This window comes from Sylvia atricapilla, chromosome 3 (assembly GCF_009819655.1).
Source record: "Sylvia atricapilla isolate bSylAtr1 chromosome 3, bSylAtr1.pri, whole genome shotgun sequence".
Taxonomy (NCBI): domain Eukaryota; kingdom Metazoa; phylum Chordata; class Aves; order Passeriformes; family Sylviidae; genus Sylvia; species Sylvia atricapilla.
In genome coordinates, this window is record NC_089142.1 from 112,380,113 (window position 1) to 112,393,915 (window position 13,803).

Below are 13,803 nucleotides of genomic sequence, written 5' to 3' on the forward strand. Positions count from 1 at the left end.
CCTAATTTAATGTAAAGATGAATACAAGTAAGGCACTGTCACACTCTCCCATTAATTTGTGATCCTTCACTGATGCTGTGACCAGTGAGAATGAGCAGGCAGGTGGCCAGGTCCTTAGAATTACCTGAGATGAGAAAAATAATCAGCTGGAAAGTTTAAAAGCAGAGCTTGTGCCCTGATACCTGAGGTAGAGCCCTTTTTATTTTTGTATAATTCTGAATGCATAAGACATGGATTAACTGCAACCTATGGCCAGCCTGATTCCCTGAAAATCTGTCTCAGACCTCCACCTGAGTTCACTGCTTCCTGTAGCAGTGGCCAACAGTTGGTTGTTTCTCTTGCTTTGGCATGATATCCTGCTGTGTTATCATGGGGCTGATTGGAAATTGCATTGAGGGTTTGCAGAACAGTAGTGTCAGGAGCACAGCCCCTTCTGGAGGAGACCCCAGCAGGCTTCAGAAGGCCCCTCCTTGGCTCTGAGGGCAGCTCCTGCAAAGCAGGAGCAGCATGTGAGGAGGTTCCACCACATGTCTGGCTGCAGCTGACCCAGAGGGCTGACACAGCACACTGCTGGCGGGCTGTTGTGGGCCAGGGGGCTTGAAAGGGATCACAGTGAGCAGCAGCTTTGTCAGGCGGCACACACCAGCATCTGCTGGGGCGGGGTGAGGGCTTCTCTAATTGCTTCTGTGCAGTCCCCGTCAAAGAGGGGCAGCATGAAGTCTGACCCAGGTTCTCTGCTTCTGGATGCCTTTTGACAGTGGTGGATTCACTGCTGGCACATCTCTGTTGACCTCCATTAGACAATTAAGGCTAATTGCTTGCAGGGATTGAGTCTAATCTTTTGACACCCTTGTCCAAGCGTTCCTGCCTCTCCACATCAGCAAATTAGGTGATTAGCTCTTAATACCTAAAAATCTAGACCTTCTGTGCCAGAGGGTAACAGAGAAACAAGATTAGGGAGATTGCTTCCAAAGCCTAGAATTTCTCAGCAGTGTTAGTAGTTGATCAGTGCTCAAGAATGTCAAGCAAAGAACTGGCCATGAGATGAGGAAAACTCCCAAAACAGTTTGGAGTGAAGAAGATCCCTCAAGAACATGGATGTGATTACATGCTTTCCCTGGAAGTTTAGCAGCCAGAATGCTCAGGAGTGCACACGCCTCTGGACTCCTGCAGCAGGAGCACAGATGTCCTTGCTGAGGGAGCAGCAACCCTGTTCTGCCACACTTGCTCCATCTCAGGCCCATTGCCATTGTGGGCAGAGCAGGCTGGAAAACAGCCAGCTGAGTGGCCTCTGGTGATGGATGGACATCTCCTGGATGGGAGAAGAGCTTCCATGCTGCTAAGAGCAGAGAAACAATTTGGAAAAGAAAGAAGGGCCAGTTTTACAGAGGATAAATGGTAAAGTCCCAGGATGAGCCATGAGGCATATTGCCACTGAGGTCCTGGGTGCCTGAGCCAACTTCAGTGCTTCAGACAGCAGAAACCAGTGCCTGATTTTAGGAGATTTTCCCTCTGGTGCCTGATCTCCACATGTGTGCTAGGTGGAGGAGATGGTGTGTGCTGCATAGGGCCATGACTTCAGGAGTTGCAAACCTCAGAAATCAAGCAAGAGAAAATCTTGATTTTTCTTCTCTCCAGACCATCAAAAAGGGAAGTAAGCATTCTGAGTAGTCAATGTTATATGTAGGATTTTGCAGGGTGAAGGTTACCTGTGAGAAACCAGGAACCTATTATGGGTAAATTTACCCCTAGGAGTGATGCTGTGGCATGCAGGGGAGCAGGCTCAGTGTGTCTTGTGTGGAGCCATCAGAGGATGCTTTCATTCAAGCCTGGACTTCAGAGCTCTTCTTTTCAGCTGAGAGGAACTGGGTTCAATCCCCACTGAGTGGTCAAGGGACAGCTAAGAGGCACTTGTCTGGGGTTTGGATTTCAGGTACTCACTTCAAAAGGAAGAAATGTCACAGACTGACAATCAGTGGTTCTACTGCTGCCTCTTTATGCTCAGCTTCTGCAGGACCAGCTCACTGTTGGTTTACAGTATGACAGTATTGCTGATTCAAAACTCAAATTTGATCAAGTTTTTACCCAAGCTGATTGCTTCCCTGATTTCTTTTCTGCCTTGCTGATCTGTAATTTAAGTGGTTTCCAGCAATATTAAGATTTATGTGGATTCTTGGTAGCAGCAAGGCACAATTTAGGCTTTCTGGAGCTCAGTAGTTCTGCCTCAGGATGTGGTTCTGACCAGCAGGCTGCGTGCTGCCATTGCCCTCAGTGCTCATGAGCTCCTTTCACCCTCAGTGCACGGTTGCCTTAATGCATGGGCTTCCCTCTATCACCTGGATCAAATGGTTCAGAAACTTCACCTAGGTGACTTGGGCCCTAAAGATGTCTGACCCAGTCAAGTGTCTGTGAAATGTGAGCAGCCTGTGCAGGTGCCAGGCGTGAGCATGTTCCCTTCAGTCTGACCTGGAATCAGTACAAGAGTCCTTGTGATTTCCACAGGATCTTGGTGTGTCAGTTCTGAGCAGTAGGTCCCTGCTAGAAGGCTGCATTTAAGCATCTGAATCTTACTGTGCTCATTCAGGTGTCTGAGGAAAATTCTTTGGAAAAACATTGTCCTGCACCTTCAAGATCATTGTAGAATATCAAAGAACGGGAGGAAGACGACCTTGACTCCTTGTTGGTGGAACACCTTGCTTTTACAGGTGTGCTGTGTGGTGTGGTGTGGTGACACCCCTTAGGCCAGGGACAGAGATTATGAGACAGAGCCTCTTCTTGTGGGGCTGTCCTTTGCTCCAAAAATGTGACTTCTCTGTGCAGAGCTGAAGTTTACAGCTGTAAAATCCCTGACAGCATTCATGCTGAGGCAAATGCAGAGGGCCTTAAGCAGCATCCTGAAAGCTGAGTGGAATAATGTCAAATTGTTCTATAAACTCTCTTGCAAAATTTGATCAATCAGAATGAAGAGCACGCTGATGTAAAATGTGAGATTTAATTGAGGATCTCTGAATAGAATTATGAACCCAACTCCATGTTCCTACATTTGGAAATTTCCATCAGAAAGCATCTCCATTCATCTATGTCTATGCCTTGAAATGCATTGTCAGCTGGTAGAAATCTGGTTTGACCCAAGGGCTTTAAAAGCCTGCTTTTTTGCTTCAGGTAGGAGTTTCTAACATGTAAATGGTTGCATAAAGAGGCTTTACACTGGGCATAAATTGCATCAATTTTTTAGAAAGCCATGCTACTAAGAGACTGTATAGATTTTTTAGGTGTAATGGTCAGTATCTTTTTACAGCATTTGTTTCATTAGCAGTTTTGGAAAATTCCAATATTGTAAGAGATAATATGAAGAGAAGTTTGGGAAACTCTTTTTGCTAACACTGCAATAGAACTGAAAATGAAGTTACTGTTCACGTGACTGAATTCATGCACAAGCATGACAGGAGGGGGCAGTCAGAAAATTCATGTATATGTTCAGATCCAAATCATTGTAAATGAACCATCTCCCATCTTCCTCCTTCAGCTTTACACCTTTGAAGGATGTGACCCAGAGTGTTTGAAATGCAGTCCAGAAATGGGAAATATGGGAATAAGATTTGAGGAGAAGCTTCTACTGAGGTAGAGCGGCAAAAAATAGAATCATATTGAAGATGTTACCTCCACATGACTGTTTTAATCTGTCCTTTTGAATACTGTTAATGAACCTAAAGATTAATTAATTCACTGATATTTTCTTTTAAGATCTGAATTGCAGGCTCGTGCAGTCTGCAGTGAGAAGTCTTCCTCATTTCTGTGGCTTTGGAAGGTGTCAAGTGACATGAACTGCACAGTGATCCCGTTTTATTCTCCATTGCGTACAAATTCCTGGGTATTGTTTGTAACACTTTGCTGGAGCACTGACTTGAGCGTTTGTCCCAAAACCTGTGTAGATGCATGCAGAGCTGTAGTAATGCTCATCAGTGTGGTTTTTCTGGTAAAGCCTGAGCCCCTCCTTTCCTGTAAAGCAGCACCACTCACAGACTCCTTGCGGACACAAGCCCAACGTGGGGGACAGCTGAGTCTGCAGATACTCCAGATATGGCCATTCCTGTTTCCCTTGCAGTTGCTCCCTCAGCAGCAGCAGACAGTGTTTCCTGTCTTGGGCGTCTTCCTTGAGTCCCAGCAGGCGTGGGGACAGCTCCCACAGAGTGACAGGCGGAACCTGGGTACACACTGCTGGTGTGGCAGTCGTGCTGGCAAGGGCCTGGCTGATACCCTCTCTTTGCCTCTTACTCCAGGTCGTTGCACTGTCGTCGTGGAGTCTCTTGAGAGATTCAATCTACTACACGCTGTCTGTTGTTGCACTCATCGTGGTAAGTTTTTGAAGGTTCTTCATCTGTGGGAGCCTGTGTCTACTGCCACCTGTAAAGGGAACCTGGCATGGCATCAGTGTCTTGTAGCTGAGCTCACAGCTGGAGCACTCATGGGGATTTCTGCCTGTGAAAAACTGCTCGTGGTCTCCCCAGTTCTGCTGGGAAGCGTGGCCCGGGGGCAGGAGGTTGGAGGAGTGTCCAGACAGCCAAAGGGATAGCTGGGGCCAGGCATGGTGGCCCAGTGCAGACATGGGGTACAGTGCTAAACCCATGTTCTGAGCCCCTGGGCAGCAGTGGGTGGGTTAGTGCTCTCCTGGCAGTGGCCTTCATACTTCATAAAAAACATGTCACTAACCTGTAAGGGGGCAGCGCTTGTGCCCAGAGAAGAGAGCTGCTGAACAGCTACTATAAAACGTTGAGGTTAGTCTTTCCACACATAATAGGCACAGGTTCAGTGCATGCTGACAGCATGTCCTCAAACGAAGACTACTTTCAGCAGTTCTTTAGTGCTGTGCCTATCCTGGTTTTCATCAAGCTTGGAAAATGCTCCAGATCTCTCAGAATTGCACTATTCAGTGAAAAAAAATTGTTGGCACGAGTGTTAGATATAGACACTGCTGTCAGTTTAGCATTACCTTTGCAACCAATACCAAACAATGCCAGGAAATGTAAAAACTGAGTTTTCAGGTAGCAATTGCACTTCTTTTCCCCCCGCCCCCCAGCCTAGCCTAGTACCCTAGATTTCCTAAGACAGGAGGAGTGATTTTGTGAGGTTAACTTCCATATGTAAGTGAGAAGGGGACTTTAGAGTCAGAAGAGAGCCACTTGCATTTCTGCAGTCTGGGTTATTTTGGTGAGTGTGTTTCAACAGTTGGGTTTGGTTTGTTTTCTCCTGCTCAAGCCCATGTTTCCAGGCATACTCTGTAGTTGCAAAGGCCTCTGTCTGCCTCATCCCAAACAGGGTATCATTCTCAACCTGTTGGTACTTTCATTCCCCATACTGCAAGGCCAGCCATTTTGTACCTGGTGAAAAATAATTTCTCTACTTAATTATTAGCAATGAGCTGCAAAACAAAAAACTTTGTTGTTGTTGTTTTTTTATTTTGACAGCTTGACAGTAACCTCATATCAAAAAGTGTTGCTAAACAACAAACAGAGCCAACATACTAATTGTAGTGAATTCCATTGCACAAGCTTAAGAGACATCCAGCAGGCATTCTCTTAGGTCACTCCACAGGAAGCACAGATATGGGCATCTGCCTGGCATCTGGCCTCCTGGTGCTTGGATTGGACATTTCATGTACTGCATGGAGGCAGACAAGTTGTAAATCTGTTCACTCTGTCATCAGTTTTAAATTCTATAAGCAAGGCGGGTTTTTTCCTGGCTGGTTCATCCCTGTCAGGTGCATCAGGATGTGGAGAACAATTCTCCACTCTTTTGTGAAGAAGTGCACCTCTGAAATTCCTATCTACTATTTTTGTGTCGTGAGGAAGTTGTGTGGCTTGTGGAACAGACATCTCTGTTACCCCTAAGACTCCTCTCCTATACTTTATTTCTGTAAAAGCTCTTCTTCATAATTACAGAGCTGCAGAAGTCCGTTTTTTTTGGAAGTGTACCCCATACTACCAGGATATGGTTATTTTTTTCCCTAAGCCTTGAGTTAGCCTCTCTCTAGCTGTATGCCCACTCTTCTGCTCATCTTATCAGTGGAAGAGTTCAAGGCCCTCCAGGCAGCTAGGGTGGCAGGATAATGCAGCTCCAGGCATTAGTGGAGGCTTGAAGGCATTGCTAGAATTTTTATTCATGTGTTACAGCACTACCTGGCTAATTTGGCTTGAGAGAGGTGGAGCACATCCCAGGTTTCTTTCTATGTTACTCCATAACAATAATCATTGCAAAAGATTGAACACCTATTAGGGAAAAGCAGAGAAAGGTGGGAGGAAGGGAAAACATTTTAAGTGTTTAAAGGTTTAGCTTCCTGCTAGCTGATGTACCAACCCTTTTGTATGCAATATTGGTCCCTAGTTGATAGCAGATGAGAATTTCTCCTTTCAGAATCAAACACTGCTTCAGTTTAAGAAGTTTCTCCTTCCCTCCACTCACCCAGGAACCCCTGGCTTCCCAATGTCTCTAATTTTTCCGATCCTTTTAAGACAGAATCAAATTGAGATGGGAGGACATTGTTCCTCAAATTCTGACTCTCCAGTCTCCCATGGCTCAGGTGGGAGATGAGCCACGGGCTCTGTGCAGAGCACAGTGTAACCTGCCTGTGGTTCCCCCTTCATTAGATTTGTGTGCTCCTTTTAGAAGATACTTCAGTGCTCTGTATGCAGGGATCATTTTTCCATATGACAGCATTGAGACTTCTCTGCAGCTAGAATAGAGTCATCAATCTTGAAGAATTATATTGTTTGTAGAAATTTGTTCTCATGGTGTTTTAAACAATAGGCTGTGGTGCTGTGTTAAAAGTTGCACTCCACTGGTATCTTTACTAATCATAAATACACTTGAGGGGAAACAAATGTGTTCCTTCCAATGCTGAGATACAGCAATTTTAAAGAGCTTGATACTGTGCTGGGTAAATCAATATGACTTTGTCTCCATTTGCACTAGAAAAGGAAGTACAGTACTGTTGTAAGAAATAGAGCAGCTGTTTGCTGCTCCCCACCATTTGATGAGAGTGAACTCTAAACCATAGAGGTTAGAAGTGGATAAACCACATTTACCCTTTTTAATTCATCTTGATTCAGCCCTATGATTTCTTTTTAAACTTAATATTACAATGCTACCTTGTCTTGTAGAGTTTGGCAAGTTACTCACTCCTTATTCTCTTGAAAGGAAAAAGATGCCTGTGTATCCTTAACTTGAAGGGACATGGTCAGAGTCACTAGTGGCAAAATTGAGATGGGTGCTATTTTGACTCACAGAAGTCAATGCACATGCTGTCACGTCCCATCACACCAAATCATTGTAACCTAAAACATACCTTGTCAGATTAGATCATGGTGACTGGGAACTGTAATTTACAATATTTTGTGGTCGTGTTTTCTTCCAGTAACCAGTGTAGCTCTTGCTTCGTGCCAGCTGTCACACAGGAGTTGCTATTTACGGCTCATATGGCCAAGGGGAAGTGTTCACTGTGCTTTTAGGGCCTCGTTCCTTTTCCCTCCTTTGTCCCTGGGGCACAGCTGTGGATCTGTAATCCCTGGCGTGGGCATGCATTTCCCTGCTGGTGCTTTGGAAGGGCCCAATGGACCACAGCCTGTCGCTGAGGCCACGAGGGCTGCGTCTGACCCCAGCTGCAGCCTCCTGCGGAGGCATCAGCACTGCAGGTCCCCTCTGCAGCCGTCCCACTGCGGTGGGAGAGAACCAGAGGCACCAGGAGCAGCAGGGCTGGCGGAGCACAGCCAGGGAAAGGGCCTGGGCACGGAGGATGGCAGCCACCTGCCGGTGTGAGCCTTCAGCTATTGCTGGTGTGAGCCTTCAGCTATTGCTGGTGTGAGCCTTCAGCCACTGCCAGTGCAGGCCCTTCCCTCACCCTTTGCCGTGGTGCTGTGTTGGGGTTTGAAAACGAACCAAGTGAGAGGGTCTAAGTCAGAAAATACAATTTAATGTGAAGAAAAGGGAAAAAATAAAATAAAATAAATGTAACAATACAAAAAGAAAAACCACTGACAGAGTCAGAATACACCCTGAGCAGGGTGAAAGAAGCAGTCCAGGCGAGGTGGTCTTCCTGAAGCAGTGATCTCGTAGAAAGGTCTGGTAGCTCCAGTCCTCTGGGAATCCAGTGGGTGAGGGCTGCTTCTACTGTCCCAAATCCCATCTTATATCCAGGTGAGAATGCTTGGCTCCTCCCCGTGGGCGGGGCATCTCACAATGGGCTGATGAGTCACACAGTGGGTCCTTGATGGCCCATTAAAGAGAGAGAACTCCCTCCGGGAGTAATGCACAAGGCATTGATGGGCCATTAACTGAAGATGGCGATAGAATATATCCTAAACTACAACCCAGGACATGCTGCTGCTTCCTTCACAGCCCTTGCCATGTTGCTGGTTCTCCCATGACACTCCTCACCTAGGCGGCTTATCCTTCCCTCATACCCCTCACCATGGCTCTGGTCCTCCCCTCTCACACCTTCCCTCACGCCTCTCGCCATGGTGATGGTCCTTCCCTCAGGGAGGAGGCTGCAAAGCACTGCTGGGGAAGCCACAGTGCCCTGCCCATCAGCAGGTGTGCCAAAGGAGCTGTCACAGTAGCTACAGTCAGCTGGGGTGGTGGTCGCGCTGAGCCGATGGGAAGAACACCCCGGGCCCAGCAGGACGTTGCAGCAGCTGTGGAGCTTGCTGTGGATCTGTGGGTGGGTCACTTGGCGTCCGGCTGGGAGCTAGTGGGGAGGAGACCATGTGCAGTGAGACAGCAGCGTGGGTCAGAGTGGTGCAGCCCTGTCCCTGGCTCACCGTTGCCTTCCGTCTAACTGCTTCACAAGGATCCAGTGGCATTTGGGAAGGAGTACCTGTTTGCCTTGACTAGATGAGAGAAACAAAGGCTGGAGAAAGTCAAAGGCTGGGCAGGAGGGCCGTGCCAAAATACATCTGAGCTTAATGCCACTGTCATGAGCCCTGGCTTGCTTTACTCTATCCCCTGCCTCAGGTGATGAGCTGTTTTCAACTGTGGTTTGGTGTATAACATGCTATTTTAAAATCTTTTCTCCACAGTTTATTTATGACGAAAGAGTTTCCTGGTAAGTGAATCCCTTTTCTTTTCATTTTTTCTGGTTATACCACAAAAACTGCCGTAATTAGTGTTTATGAGGAGAGAAGAAGAAAGCTAAAAACTTCTGCAGGGCAGCTATTTGCTGCTGTGTGACAAACATCAGCACAAGATGGGCTAGAATATCTAATTTTTTGAGCTAGGGAAGAAAGCCCAGGAGAATCAGACTGTTCCTGGTACAGCAGCAGCAATCAGTGCCCTCTGCATCCCCTGCAGCAGCCTGGGGGTGACAGTGTGCTCAGCAGAGCTGTGGATGTGCCAGAAGGGGCCACCCAAGCAGTCACAAGCAGGTGTATAGTTGGATTTTTCATATTTTAATGAATGTTTCAAAAAAAATAAAAGTCCCTATTCATGTGTTAAAGTGCCTTATAGTTGTCTAGGAGAGTTGCAGATACTTTGCAGTTGCATTGGTCTCATGGTTTTGTTTCCAGCACATCCCAGAGGTGATGTGGTGACACCTGGAGGTGACAGCGGAGGTGGCAGTGTTGGCTTTGGTGTCACTCCCAGCTGGTATTATTTGGATTACAAGCACTGAGGAGCGTCAGGCTGCTTGGGCTGGTGTTTTCCCTGACTGGCTCTTGCCCGTTTCAAAGGCAGATTTCAAACACCCATTCTTGGCAATGACCTGGTTTTCTTTGATGATTTTTGTATGGTTTTTTAAACAGAAATTCACTCGAGGACCAGTTGTATTTAACTGTGCTCGTAAAAAAAAATACTCAAAAGCTGAGTGTTGAATCTTCAGAAGGAGGGAATGAGACACTGATAATAGTTAGTGCAATATCTCAAATCCTTGTAGAGAAAATGTTCCATGAGTTTAGCATACAGTAGATTGATAATGGATGATTTCCACAAAGACTAGCAGTTTGCCATGGGGATTTTGGACAGCATTTTGGACAGTGAAAAAGATTACCTAGAAACAAGCTGTAAAAGTCATACTGTAATTTGTTTTCATACAAATTTCATTGTTCCATTAGTTTGACACAGAAACAGCAGAGGGAAAAACCTGTCAGTATCTAATCAGCAGTTTGAACTCCTGCGTGCTGCATTCTGAGTCCTCATGGAGCAGCTGTAGCAGGAGAGTAGCTGCCCCTTGCTCGGATTGCCTTAGCACTATGGGCTTTACAAAGGCCAGCATCCTGCTCTAAACCCCTGCAGGCAGAGCAGAGTGGCTGCTCCCCTCCCTTGGCCACATCCCATGGTTATTGTCCTCACAGAAGTGTTGGTGGTCCTTGGGTGTGCCATTTGCTTACTGAATTCCTGGGTTTTGTCACTTGTTCTTAACTGACAGGTCAGTTTGGCCAAGTAAAATCACAGAAGTCAAGAAAACAAAGGAGGAGTCATGCCTGGATGTATGAGCCATTTCTTTCTGCGTTCCTTTTTTACAGAGGAATGTTAAGGCAGCCCAGGAGGGTCAAGCCTTTCTGCACACTTGCGGCATAGCAGATGAGGGAATGGCTGAACAGAGGCCACTGATGCCATGCCCTACTCTGATGAGTTTATGTGTTGCTCTTGTTTCCAGGTGGGAGTCCTTAGTCTTAGTGCTGATGTACGTCATCTACATCTTTATAATGAAGTAAGTCAAATGTGCCCTCAGCTTATCTAAATTTTAAGGCTTGCTGCTCCCCTTGCCTCACCTAGCCCTTACAAGAAGAAGAAGCCTCCAGTTCTGCCAGGGGAGGTTTAGCATGGCTCTTAGGGAAAATTTCTACGCCTAAAGGGTTCTGAGGTGCAGGAACTGGCTGCCCAGGCCAGTGGTGGAATCACCATCCCTGAAGGGGTTTAAAAGATGTGTAGATACGGTGCTTAGGGACATGGCTTAGTGGTGGGCTTGGCAGTGCTGAATTAACATTGGACTTGATGGTTGTGGAAGTTTTTATAACTTAAACTATCCTGTGAATCTGTGCTCTATGGATCTTGTTCTGTGTGAACTGACCAAGGCTAATGCAGCAGACCTGTGGCAGAGCAGAGGCCTGGATCCATCTACAAGTGCCACCAAAACAGTCTCTTCTGACTTCACTTTAGCATCCCGACTTGGAAATAAGCAGGAGTGAGATTCCAGTCTATTTTTCATGGGTGAAAAGCTCTGCAGCAGTTCTTGCTTGCCTGGAGACCCGTGATAAAACTACAGCACGGTCGGCAGTGATTTTCTGAGCATCTGGCCTGTGTGACATCTTCGCACAAGTTCTTGAGAGTAAAACTGGTCTGTTCTGCTGTTTGGTTCCTCTCCTCCTGTCTTGTTTTCAAAAGCCAGTAGAAAGGAAACCCAGATTCAAACTGGAACATTCAACAAAACCTACCAGCTGCCAAGCACACCAGTGGTTTTGTCTCTACAAGTAAGACTAGAGATTTGTTTTGAATTGATGAGTAGAGTAAGTACTGTGAGAGCAATTCTCAGTGAAAACAGCAAAACACTCAGGCTGGCTGAAGGGAGCACAAGTCAGAATTAATCTAATAATTCAAAATTTTCATGTGGAGGATAGCTGCACTCTTGGAGCAATTAACTGATCAGCAAGACAGTTGTAGTGTGTGCAATTTTTTTTTTTTCTAAAAACAATATTATAATGTGAACAGGCTTTTCAGACGTGTTTGGATATAACTTGAAAGGTTGTCACGCTAGTTAGGGACCTCTGCTGGGTGTTTATAGGGGTCTGTACTTGCCTTTGAGTGTCATGGAGAGAGCCTTGGTTCATATTTGCGTCAGCTCTCGGATGCTCCAAGAAGCAAGGATTATTCCCCATCCCTGCCAAAGTTGAGGTGAATCTAGCATAAGGTGTTGTGTTTCTGTGTTGAGTTCTCACAGTTAAATAATGCTTATACTCAGGTGTGATTATGTGATAAAAATATACTTGGATGATGACAAGCAAAGATTACTCACGATACAGAATATTCATCACACCTAACACATAAACATGGATGTCGGTTAAGATCCATGGCTTCTATCTTTCCTAGCCTTCTGGGTACAGAGAGATTGTGTGATGTGCAATTTAGCTGGAGCTCTGGGATATCCCTTAAATCCAGAGGAGTTTTCTTCCCTTTCTTAGCTGTGTTGCACAGGATACAAGGCTAGGAAAGGAAGACTATCAAGAAGTAAAGGTACATCCTGAGTTTGTTTCATTTGTGCAGGTACAACTCAACCATACATCACTGCTTTGAGAGGAAGACAAAAACTCTGCCAATATGGTGAATGGTTTAGCAAGTAACACAGAAATGGACGACACCAGCAACTGCGATGCCACAGTGGTGTTATTAAAGAAAGGTAACTGTTCCAGTAAGTCACCCTTTTGCTTGCATCATTCTGGGTGTTCTCTCCCTGCTTACACGGTGGGAACTGCTGCTGTCTTGTAAGCCACCAAATAGGAGGGGGCAGGTGGCCCTTTTGGAACCCCTCTCCTAGATGGGGGGCATGGCGTGGTGATCCTGGCCACCATAGCCTGTGCCGCTGGAGGTGGCTGAGGTCTCCTGTGGCTGATTCTCGCTGCTGGACAACTGCTTGGCTGTAGGACTCCTTCAAGCCCAGAGGCTGCTTTTCTCAGCTGTTACAGCCATTTTAAGTCCTCCTGTGGGCACTGTTAGTCTGCACTGACGTTGCCCATTTACAGCATCTCTAGTTAAATTTAACTCCACTCCAAAGGGACATCAACTGAAGAAGAAAAAAGGCCCTTTTTAGACCAGTGCACACTTTACCCCCACTGAAGGGAGAGCAGGGATTCTGTGTGGGTCTGGGTACTGTACTCTTACTGCACATGCTGGCTTTACCATGCCCAACTTTTCCATGTAAGTAGTCTTTAAGGTTATTTCACTTTGGCTGAAATCTGTTCCAGTTTGACTTTAGTCATGATCATGTAAAAAAAATGGTTGTGTTTCTTCAGCACAAAAAAAATTTTTCCCAGTCCTGTAACTCAGCAGCAGTAGTTCAATGTCTGTATTTGCAAGGATGTCCTAAACTGTACTCACATTGGATTTATTTTGTCTTTAAAACAATCAACAAGCATGTGCAGTATCTGCTTGGGATGTATATGTACCTGTCCTCAGAAATAACACCTCCCTTTTCTCTGAGACACTGACTTAGTCTGAGAAGAAGCTCCATCTTGTCAACATCAGTCCTGGTCTCTGACCACTGATGGTCTGTCTCTTTTGTTAGCTAGTCTATCAAAAAAACCCAACCAACCAACCAACCAAAAAAGGTCTCTTTTCCTGCAAACGGGGCTTGAGAGGCATAGTGGGGTTTATTTGCAGCAGCAAATGTTGGAGTCTGCCAGCTCTCAGTTACAGGCCTGTTGCAGAGGGGTGACTGTCAGCAGTGCTGTGCACTCTGATTTGGGGAAGCTGCTTTCCTGGGGATGGCTCTCTGTCACCTGGAGATCTCCACAGCAGAACTGTGCTGGCAGTTCTGTACCAGCTAGACTGGGAAAACTCAGTGAGCACAAACTTTACATCCTTGTACATCCAACTTTACCCAGTGGCCTCAGGGTTAGTTCTGATTGTGGGGTTTTGTTTAAATGTTCCCACAAGGGGTTTTTGCATACTCTGCTGGTAACTGTTGATTTGGACACTCGTGGTTACTCGCACTGGCCAAGGAAGGAAGATGAAAGGATTGCATCATCTCCTTGCAGATTGTTCCTGTATTTCCTTGCCACTGGGCCATGGGAGGCCTGGGAAGGCAAGTGGTGCTGCTTT

At 46.2% G+C, this 13,803-nt stretch overlaps 1 protein-coding gene across 1 annotated transcript in view; it reads left to right on the top strand.

Moving 5' to 3' along the window:
• The window catches only part of SLC24A3 (solute carrier family 24 member 3), a 111,122-nt gene that overhangs the window by 80,536 nt on the left and 16,783 nt on the right, over nt 1-13,803 (top strand). The window contains 5 exon segments of the mRNA XM_066316688.1: nt 4,281-4,355; nt 9,072-9,097; nt 10,646-10,699; nt 12,250-12,290; nt 12,293-12,382. Of these exon segments, the coding sequence (XP_066172785.1) occupies nt 4,281-4,355; nt 9,072-9,097; nt 10,646-10,699; nt 12,250-12,290; nt 12,293-12,382 (286 nt within the window).